General features: G+C 47.7%; 1 protein-coding gene across 4 annotated transcripts; it reads right to left on the bottom strand.

The window, feature by feature from the left end:
- Nucleotides 1-616: 616 nt before the first annotated feature.
- On the bottom strand, nucleotides 617-10,174 carry vcam1b (vascular cell adhesion molecule 1b). 4 transcript variants are annotated; one of them, XR_014622723.1, is made up of 11 exons: nucleotides 10,083-10,174; nucleotides 9,113-9,415; nucleotides 8,625-8,930; nucleotides 7,676-7,936; nucleotides 7,311-7,580; nucleotides 6,943-7,221; nucleotides 5,145-5,447; nucleotides 4,704-4,973; nucleotides 2,856-3,116; nucleotides 1,463-2,735; nucleotides 617-1,403 (listed from the first exon to the last, which is right to left on the bottom strand). XR_014622723.1 is itself a non-coding variant. In XM_084354475.1 (10 exons), exons 1-10 carry the CDS (start codon nucleotides 10,099-10,101, stop codon nucleotides 2,575-2,577), a joined length of 2,433 nt encoding a protein of 810 aa, XP_084210601.1. In that variant the 5' UTR covers nucleotides 10,102-10,174; the 3' UTR covers nucleotides 617-2,574. The 4 variants fall into 4 exon arrangements, 1 of the variants encoding a protein (XP_084210601.1); XR_014622724.1 differs by having other exon boundaries at nucleotides 617-1,372; XR_014622725.1 differs by having other exon boundaries at nucleotides 1,297-1,315.
- Between the last annotated feature and the right edge of the window lie 865 nt (nucleotides 10,175-11,039).

Below are 11,039 nucleotides of genomic sequence, written 5' to 3'. Positions count from 1 at the left end.
TCTCAAGCCTTCTGGTCTCCATGACAACCAGCTCAGGAGCCAGTGAGCTTTCAGCTGAGGACAAAAACAACCAGAACATTTAATGAATTCGTTCAGCTCGTTAAACAGCTCAGAGGAGAGAGAGAGAGAGGGAGAGAGCCAGGAGTTAGACTGATCCCACAGTTTGTTTCATCCAGCATCAGCAGGTCGTTGACCCTCAACACATACTGACATTTACACAAAACACTGATCAACTTTTTTATACCAAACAAAGAAAATAATATATATTAATATGCAGTAATTAAACCTGATGGATGCTTCAGTTTAGTCTTCAATGAGTTGATTTTATTCTCCTCTGATGTGACTGCTGATCTTAAAGCTGCTTTAATGATGTGAAGCTTTAAACTCTCTGAGTGAAAACATGTTTCCTCTGAAACAGTTAAAACAACAACAGAGTGTGCAGTCAGCAGCCGGCTGGGGGGGGTGGGGGGGCGGGGGCATGGTTACCAGCTGAGACGTCCAAAATGTTTCAGTAAACGCTGAATGTGACAGAAGTGAAAGAGAAAGCTGATGAAAGCTGAATCACAGGAAATTCCCGGGAAATCAAATCTTGATCCAACAGGCTTCAGGACACGGCTGGAGAAATAAATATCTTTAATCAATGCAGAACACATTCAACTCATCAACTCCATCACATAATCCAACAGAAACACAGACAAACAGAAACTATGTGGTTCTGGATGCAGAACGTTAAACTGATGGTGCAGTGGTACCAGACTGAGTCCAACTGAGAGACTCAAACTGAGGCTCAGCTTACAGCCTCCTGAGGGTCCTTAACAGTCCCTGAAGGTCAAGATGGACATTTTTCTGACACGTCAGAGAGCTGAAGCCAAAACCTTGATTACAGCTTCAGTTCAGATCCTTAGGCTGAGCAGTTAAAGGGACGGTTCACTGGACAGGAAGTCAGACTGAGACTGGAGACTGAAGACTGAAGACTGAGACTGAAGACTGAAGACTGAAGACTGAGACTGAGACTGGAGACTGAGACAGGAGACTGAAGACTGAGACTGAGACTGGAGACTGGAGACTGAAGACTGAGACTGAGGACTGAGACTGAGACTAAGACTGAAGACTGAAGACAGACTGAGACTGAGGACTGAGACTGAAGACTGAGGACTGAGACTGAGGACTGAGACTGAGGACTGAGACTAAGACTGAAGACTGAGGACTGAGGACTGAGACTAAGACTGAAGACTGAGACTATGACTGAAGACTGAGACTATGACTGAAGACTGAGACTGAGACTGAGACTGGAGACTGAGAGTGAGACTGAAGACTGAGACTATGACTGAAGACTGAGACTGAGACTGAGACTGGAGACTGAGACTGAAGACTGAGACTGAGACTGAGACTGAGACTGAAGACTGAGACTGAGACTGGAGACTGAGACTGAGACTGGAGACTGGAGACTGAAGACTGAGACCGGAGACTGGAGACTGGAGACTGAAGACTGAGACTGAGTCGATGGTAATATCTTAGATCACGTTACATCATGTAGTGACTGTCAGTAGTTCTCAGGCTGGATTGTTGTAGCCACATGTTGAGGAGCGGTAGTCGGGTTTTAAAAGGTGATAGTCGCATTTTGGGATCTTGTGATTTGGAGGCAGAGTGTTAAGGACTGGTAGCCACATGTAGGCAAGTTGTCCACATGTGTTCGAATATCAATATCACATGTAAGGTTGTGGTAGCCAAGAACTGGATTGTCATGAAAATAAGCTGGTGACAGGTCACAGTTTGCTAGCCACACTCTGGGTTGTGGTAGCTGTACGCTGGGACAGGGTAGCCAAGTGTTCGATTGTTACAGAAAAACATTTGGATGTTGTAGTCACTTATTAGGTGATAGTAGTCACATGTAAGGTTTCTGGCAGGTAGCAGTCACATTTATGGCTTTGGTAGCCACATGTAGGGGTGTTATAGCCACATACTGGGATACTGGAAGGGTGTAGTCCCATGTTGGGTGATGGTAGCCACATCTTGTTATTTGAAAGCCATATGCTAGCCACATGTTGGGGAATGGTAATCACATACTAGGATGCAGTAGCTAAGTATTTGATTGTAGCTACATGTCTGGGTATTTGGTGGTGGCAGTCACATGTTGGGGATTGGTAGCCACATGTAGGGGTGTAGTAGCCACATACTATGATACTGGATGCTGGTAGTCACATGTTGGAACATGCTGTTCACATATCAGGATATCAAAGCAACACGTTAAGGTGTTGTAGCCACTTGTTGCGAGTTGGTGGCCACATGTTGGGTTTGGTTGCCACACAACAGAATATTAGGAGTGATAGTCACATGTTGAAATATTGAAAACACATGTTGCAAATTAGCAGCCAAAAGTCAGGAGGTGGTAGCCACATGTTAGCAGAACAAAGCCATGTGTCAGGACATGATTGCTACACAATAGGAAGTGGAAGTCACATGTTGGGACATGATAGCCACATGTTTGAAATTGGTAGCCACATTTTAGAACTTGGTAGCCACATGTTGGAGCTTGGTAGCTAAGTGTTGGGAGATGTTAGCCCAGCATTAGCCTCAGGCTGAGGGCGGAGCAGACTGGGGCAGCTGATAGAAGCCTTTCTTCCTGGATCTCCTCAGGCAGTCGAGGAGCACAGCAGCGGCAGCGAGCCCAGCGGCAGCGCAGGCGACAGGGATGATGATGACGCTGAGACTGGGAGGAAGGCTGCTGCTCCTCTCTGCGGGAGACGAAGGAGACAAAGACTCAAACACCGTTTTCTATTGACACCAAATCCAAATCAACAGAAATAAGCTCAGGGTTTTGAACTGGACAGAACCAGTGAACTGGTCTCACTGACCTCTGACGCTGATGCTAAACACTTTGACCTGGTATCCCAGGTTGTTGGTCACGTTGACCTGGTAAAGCCCGGAGTCTCTGGCCGTGAGATTGACCAATAGGAAGGTTCCGTTGGAGGAATATATCTCCGTCCCATTGGTCAGCTTCTTTAGGACCACTGCTGATGGCGGGAAGCTGATTGTTTGGCAGCACACGGTGACATTTTGTCCCTCCTGGACCGACGCAGACGGCAGGATGAGGACTGTGGTGTTCCTGGGAGGAGCTGGACCACAAGAGACCAGATCAGAGTTACAGCTGCTGATGATTCACACACTGAGGACAGTTTTTTGTAAAAGTGATGTGAAACTACCTGAAGATGAGAATATAAAGTGGGCAAGGACAACATGCTAGCTAGCAGTAGTCAGCATTTACCATTTATTTCTGAGTTTCTCTGTGTGTCCTCTGTTCGGTTCTGTTGACAATAAAGTTTTTGCATCCATCAGTCACTGCTCTGAACATCTAACATCGGATCCGTCTGTTCTGTTCTGTTCAGTTTCACAGGTGAAATTTAAGGTTTACTCAAAGTGTTTAAATCATGTAATGTGCTCGGACTGTTTTACAATCAGCGACACATTTAAATCACTTCTCAAAACCTTCAAACATCTTTCTATAAAGTCCAAACTTTTATGGTTTGTTCCTGCTCTAATACATTTTCTTTCACTTTCATGACTGATGCTGGAGCTGAGAGGACAAACAAACACTGCTGCTGTCAGAATGGATTTGACTTCTTGGAATTTTTAATGTATTTATTCATATTTAAAACACAAAGGCATCTGTGAACTGAATAACATCAAACACGTTCAAATGTGGAACTGCAGCAGTGCTGACATCAGAATATAAATAAAGAGTCGACGAGTGTTTTTCTTTGACAGCCTGATGATGTGAAACTGTTGACCTTTAACCAACACATCATCACCTGATACAAGTCACACGACTGATGCAGGCAGTGTGTTCACGACTCACTTCCTCTTTAAATAAATGTCTGTATCGTACCAGCTGTGAAGGCACATCCATATAAACCATATTTTTATTAACGGGAGTTTTAAATTGTTATAAAGTCTCATGTAAAAACCCACAGTAAATGTTTTTCACAGGTTGGTGACACCTGGCGTCATGACTCTGCAGCTCCTCCCTCAGGTGTGGACACACCTGGACTGAGTGAACATGTATGTTGAGCTCAGTCTGGTCTGAATCAGCCTGTGAAGGCAGCAGGAGGCTCTGAGAGTCTGACACGTGACTCAGCGGTGCAGTCAGAGTTTATTTCTGTCCAGAGAAGCACTCAGCATCCTGTGAAGGAGTGAGAGGTCGACTCCTCAGATAACAGCTTTCAAACAAAGAGGAGAAGAACTGAAGAGGCTGAAGACATTTGGAAATATCCAAAGTTTATTATGACAAAGAACAGATGTTTCATATGGAGGGCTGCAGGGCTCTGTGCTGGGTCCATTTTCAGTCTGTCATATGAACACCAGGGGGCGTTATTTCCAACTGTGACAGTTTCAGTCAGAGCTGCTCATTTAAATTTCTTTCAGCAGAATCATCTGAGAATCGTTTTTATAACAGTAGTGAGCTTAACGAGCAGCAGTGAGTGATTTTTAATCTTTATTTGCCCAAAGTTTTGCCTCTCAGGCTACAATCAGGCCACTACCCCTCCTGCAGACACTACCCAGGGCTGAGGGGTGCCCACTAGCTCAGCTGGTAGACCGGGTGTCCCACATACAGAGGCCCTGTCCTAGCTGCAGGACTGTTACCATCGACCAGAACTTCATACTAACTATAATCATTTATTATTTTAAATGAAATGAAGGCTGACCTGTGACGGTGAGGGAGCTGCTGACCAGCTGGGCTCCGTGCTGGTTGGTGGCTTCACACTGGTAGTGGGTGGAGTCTTCCAGCTGGGCGGAGGAGAGTCTGAAGGAGAGCGTGGAGGAGGCGGAGTCAGTCCTCTGTAACTCTACTCCATCCCTCCTCAGCACCAATGTGGTGGGCGGAGCTCCGTCTGAGCGGCAGGTAACCGTCACCTGCTGACCCTCCAGCACTTCCTCACCTGGACTCACTGAGAGGGAGGTTCTCCTCGGAGGATCTGAAACAGACCAGGATCTGAGATGAATAAAGTTTTTAAACCTGAAGCAGGACTTCCTGTGAAGCAGTATTGATCCTGAGTGGATTAAATTTATCTGACTGTGAGCTCTTGAAACAGGAAGTGTCTCCTTCAAAATAAAAGTCTGTAGTCTTCAATGAAAGGCTCACTCACAGTGGACCTGAAGGGGGACGCTGGTGCTCCTCGACCTCCACACGTCTTCGTCCTCCGTCAGCAGCTCAGCCCTGCAGCTCAGAACCTGCTGGTCCTCTTCTACCCGGTGCTGAAAAACGGACGAGACGTTCTGTAAGGAACCGGAGAACCCGAACAACTCTGACATTAGCGTCCTGTTGCCTGACAGCCACTCGATCCTCATCTGATTGGCTAAGTAGACGTTGTTGACATCGCAGCGAAGCACCACCTCCTGACCCAGCAGGACAGGTCCAGGATCCTCCAGAACCGGATCAGATGGAAACGCTGCAGACAAGAAGAAGAATACATGAAGAAGAGACAACACATCCTGTTTCGTCTACACCTTAACGGTCTACATCAGTCTGCAGGTGGAGGTCGTTCCTCAGACTGAGTGTTGGTGCATTCAAGGACCCTCAGATATCAGAGTTTAGTGTTAGTCTCTCATCACCACCGCTGACTGAAGAGGTTGTTAATTAACCCTCCAGTGATCAAAGGATTCATCGTTAATATCAGACGATTCTGACTCAGTTCAGTGTTTTAAACCTGAAACATGAAGCAGACGTCCTGCACATTCATCCACCTGCTCAACATCCACCTGCTCAACATCCACCTGCTCAACATCCACCTTTACAGAATCTGATCTGAGGACAAACATCCCACAGATCTGCAGTAAAACTTGTTATTCGTATCTCTAAAGACGATCACACATGTTCATGACTGTGCTGTGAACACCTCTCTCACAATATTAGAAACGTGTTGCTGTTCGACACAAACTTTGACTCCAGCAGGGAAGTGTGTATTTATGTATTGTGTGTGTCCGAACATGTGTAAAGGTTTCTGCTGCTGTCTGGATGAAGACTGTCTGGAGTCAGAGCTCTCGTATCTCTCTGGTTCAATAAAAACTCATAGTTGTTTAAAGTCTCAGCTCCTCAGAAACACTGAAGAGTTTGAATCAGAGCAGAGCGAGAAGATGTTTCCAGACGTCACGAGTGATTCAGTCCAGCAGCAGCACATCAGACTGATCCGGTCTGTGTGGGAGGACGAGTGTGTTCGCTCAGTCTGTCCTCCTCTCTTCAGATGGAAGACAGATGTGTTCCTGCTCTGAGCAACAACACACTGAAGCTGTCTGACCTTTGACCTCTGTCCACACACACACACACACACACACACACAGCAGGTTTACAGGAAGTCATCAAGTTTAATCTGAAATCTCTCCAGTTTCACATGAAATGATTTCAGGAGTCTCGTCTTTCATCGCCTCCCTCAGTTTCCTCCTCGATCACACGTCTCTCACGTCGTTCACACCTCCTCCTCGCAGTGATCTGGACCTTTGTGAGTCTGAGCAGCCTGCAGTCTGCTGGTCTGTTGGGTTTCTAGGCGTCACATGATTCAACAGAAGCTTCAACAGAACATTGTTCAAGAATATTCACGACATGATCTGAGAAAAGTTCTGATTTCTGGGTGAGTTGGTGTGGAACAATCTTTGTTATTGATAAAGCACGAGGTGACGTTACAGCCTGAATCATCTCAATAAAGTCAACGTGTGTGTGTTTGAATGATATTTCCTAGTTTGTACGGTGGCTCTGAGGAGTCAAACGTGTTGATTTAAAGGTCCAGTTTGAGTCGCGTTAAAAATACTTACGCTCCACCGACCAGAGCTTCAGTTTGTGATGGAGATATTTTCTTCTTGTGCTTGTTGTCCTCTCTGAGCCACCGTATGAAGGTGATAGAGGTTATTAATGATGTCATAGAGACCTGATCTCTGGTGTGTCACACTCACAGAAGACCTGGACCCGGCTGGTTCCGGTCCTGCTGACGGAGTCACACTTGGCCTCACAGCTGTAGCCTCCCTGATCCTGGAGGTCCAGGTCCTGCAGTTGGAGCGGGGACAGTCCGTCCTGCTGCTGTGTCCTCTGGAGGATGCTCCCGTCCTGCCCCGTCCTCCTCCAGGTGATGGAGGGAGGGTGGGGACATCCGGAGGCTCTGCAGGTCAGAACCAGACCTGAACCCCGCTCTGCTGCTGAGACCGGAGGACTCACCTCCGCCTGCAGACGGTGAGCTGCACGAAGCACACGGCACCGATCGGATTATTGATCCTCATCTGTTTGATCAGTTACACTTTAACAGGAAGTGGATACACAAACAAACCTTTAACCCGGACGGAGCTGCTGACCTTCTGGGCTCCGTACTGGTTGGAGGCTTCACACCAGTAGTGGGCGGAGTCTTCTAGCCGGGCAGAGGGGAGGCTGAATGAGAGCATGGAGGAGGCGGAGTCAGTCGTCTGAAGCTCCACCCCCTCCCTCCTCAGCACCAACGTGGGGGGCGGAGTTCCGTCCGAGCGGCAGGTGAGCGTCACCTGCTGACCCTCTAGCACTTCCTCACCCGGACTCACTGAAAGGGAAGTGTTGGTGGGCGGAGCTGTGGAGGAGAAGACAGGTGAGTCAGCGCTGTGACAGGTAAACAAATAAACAGACATCCAGAGACAGGACCTGAGTCAGGAGCGTCCCTCTCACCGTGGACTGTGACCTGGACAGCGGCGCTCTGGTTCCCCTCACTGTTTTGGGCCTCACAGTCGTAGCGTCCGGCCTCAGACTGACTCACTGAGCTGAAGACCAGCTGACTGTCTTGGCTCCGCCCCTCAGACACGCCCTCTGTCCTCCTGAAGCTCCAGGTGACTGTCGGCTTGGGGTTTCCCTCCACAGAGCAGGTGAGATTGAACGGAGAGCCCGCCATCACCAGCACCGAGTCTGATGTCACCGTGACGACAGGAGCATCTACAGACGAGGAGGAGGAAGAGGAGGAGGAGGAGGAAGATCTGTCAGAAACACCTGAACAAAATGTGTTTCATCACATTTAACAGAGGTGACATCTTGTCAGCTTCTCTGTGATCGTCTGAGGAATGAATCAGACTTCCTGCAGCAACACTTCAGCACCGACACCTGGAACTGATTCATCTCATCAGACAATTTAAAGAGACGAAGAGGAAACCAACAGACTGAAGAGCAAACAGGATGGCGTTCAACAGACGACAAACAGACGTCCAACACACGATGAAGAGACGTTCAACAGACGACAAACAGACGTCCAACACACGATGAAGAGACGTCCAACAGACGACAAACAGACGTCCAACACACGATGAAGAGACGTCAACAGACGACAAACAGACGTCCAACACACGATGAAGAGACGTTCAACAGACGGTTGAAGAACCTGAGTTCTCTGAGGACTTCAGGTATAAACTGAGGATTGATAGAAAATGTCTTGAAGAAGCGTCATGAAGACAAAGTGAACAGAACCACTTCAGATCGATCAGCTGTTTGTTGTGTCGTCAGTCATCAGCTCGTCTTCAGGTCAACACAAACATTTCAAACTTCAAATGTGACTGTTCATGTGATTAATGAGAGGAAACTCTGAGCAGAACTGGATCTGATCTGGTCCAGGATCAGGCTGAGGACTCACAGAGAAGGCTCAGGGACACGTTGGTCTCTCTGGTCCGGTTTTCAGGCTGCAGGTCCTGCAGGTCCAGTGTGGCCCTGCAGATGATAATCCCTCCGGAGTCCTGGTCCACAGGAGTGAACCTGTACTCAGACCGGACCGAGCTGGATCCAGGATCACGTGGAGGGCTCTGCAGGATCTCGTCCCCTCTGAGCCAGGTGAGGCTCAGCTGCTCCGTGGGGTACAGGTCAGACACCTGACAGGTGAGAGTAGACTCCGCCCCCAGCCTCAGGTGGTCCTGACCTGTGATCACTGGGGCTGATGGGAAGGCTGCGAGACAGAGAGGATTATCAATCAGTGTGATTGGAATCAGACGGACCAATCAGAGAGCATGTGATGACTCAGCACCTCGTCAACAAACCAATCAGCACCTTCAGTTTGTGTGTGTGTTTGTGTGTGTGTGTGTGTGTGTGTGTGTGTGTGTGTGTGTGTGTGTGTGTGTGTGCACTCACAGTAGACGTGCACAGTGCTCTTGACCTGCTTCCTCTCCCCCCCACAGCTGACTCGACACAACAGCGCTCCCTCGTGCTCCATACTGACGGGGTCAAAGGTCACCACAGACTGGCTCTGATTGGTGTCGATGGTGGCGGTCAGGGGGCGGTCCTCCAGCATAGACCAGGACACGCTCGGCATTGTGGGACAGTCCTGAACCCGACACACCAGCTGGTGACGCTCGCCCAGCCTCAGCAGAGGCCGTCTGGGAGACACATCAACATGCAGACCCTGAACGCACCACGATGACATCAGCAGCACAGCTGTGGAGGTAAACAACAACAAACAACAATTCAAACTGAGCCGATGTCAGAGCTGCATTCAGGGAACCTGAACCAATGACCCACAGACAGGAAGTCGGACCGTATTAAGAGACGGACCAACATGTTGGTTTGAAGTCAGATACAGAAAAACAACCAATCAGCTATCAACTGATTCATTAATCAATGAATCAGTTTGAGTCCCTCTCTGATGTCAGCGTGTTACATGCGTTCGCTCTGATCGACACTTTAATCAAAACAACAGAGCTGATGATTCAGACGGAATCAATCACACTGATCAGGTTAATGATCACCGATCAATGTAACAGGAGCTTCAGAAACTGGTTCAGACATTATGAGACGAGTCAGAGCAGAAGATTGAATCTATGAAACAGACTGCTGCAGGTTCTCAACCTCCGGGTCGTGACCCCTCCTGGAGTCACCTGATGTTTACACCTGATCCTCTGATTATTGACACATTTATAATCAATAACAACAGACAGACAGACAGAGGTGGACTTCAGGTTATTTAAAGGTTTTCATATAAAAAGATGAGTTAATTTCCTCGTCTCTTTAACTCCTTTGACATCTCTCTCTCTCACACACACACACACACACACACACACACACACACACACGATAATAAAGACAATAAAAGGTATAATCTCACCTGGCAGCAGCAGAGACATGGTCGCTCCTCTGATGAATGAATCAGCTCAGCGTCTCTTTGTGGCGACGTCTCAGTGAAACAGTCTGAAGCACAACGACTCCTCCTTCATGTCTCCTCCTCCTCCTCCTCCTCCTCCTTCATGTCTCCTCCTCCTCTCTCCTTTATGGCTCTGTGTGTGTGTGTGTGTGTGTGTGTGTGTGTGTGTGTGTGTTCAGACAGCAGCGCCCTCTGCAGGACACACTCAGCCTCACTCTGAACAGAAACATCTTTCTGACCGTCAGCTTGTTTCTTCTTCACAAGTTTTATTTCAAATGATGTTTACAGATTATTTCAGCTGATGATCTGAAGAATAAAAACATAATGACTTCTGTTTTGTGTGATGAAATGATTGACGATGATAATTATTGATCATTATTCTAACTTGATGTTAAATCTGATCAATGTTAAAGTGTCCAGTCGTGTCTGAAACAGCAGCAGAGATGGTCTGTCCTCTGATTGACTGACTGATTGATCTTCAGAGTGTGATAACAGACTGAGTGATCACCTCGTATTGATCAGTCTGATAAGGTGGAGCCACTGAGGGCGACCTGCTGGATGACCTGCAGTCATGTGACCATGCTCACTTTCACTGCTTAACCCTGACAGGTGTGTGTGTGTGTGTGTGTGTTGAGGTCTTTAACAGAAACATGTCCGACCTTTGACCTCTGAGTTTAAACCACAAGCTGCTTTTACCTTCAGACTTCAGCTGTGATCCATAATAATTAAAATGAGTCATCATGTGATCAGACTGTTTACTGTCAACATGTCCTCACGTCTCTGAAGTATTTTATTTATTTCATTTTCTTTCTGCTGTTTCTCTCTGAACTTCAGTCTGCTCCTGCTGCTTCTCTCTGATCAACGTCTCTGTAGACGTTTCCATTTTCAGGCTGACTGTCCTGTGAACTCACCTGGTGGAGA

This window comes from Pagrus pagrus (genome assembly GCF_965226575.1).
Source record: "Pagrus pagrus genome assembly, chromosome: 6".
Lineage (NCBI taxonomy): Eukaryota > Metazoa > Chordata > Actinopteri > Spariformes > Sparidae > Pagrus > Pagrus pagrus.
This window is presented reverse-complemented; position numbering and strand designations above follow the sequence as displayed.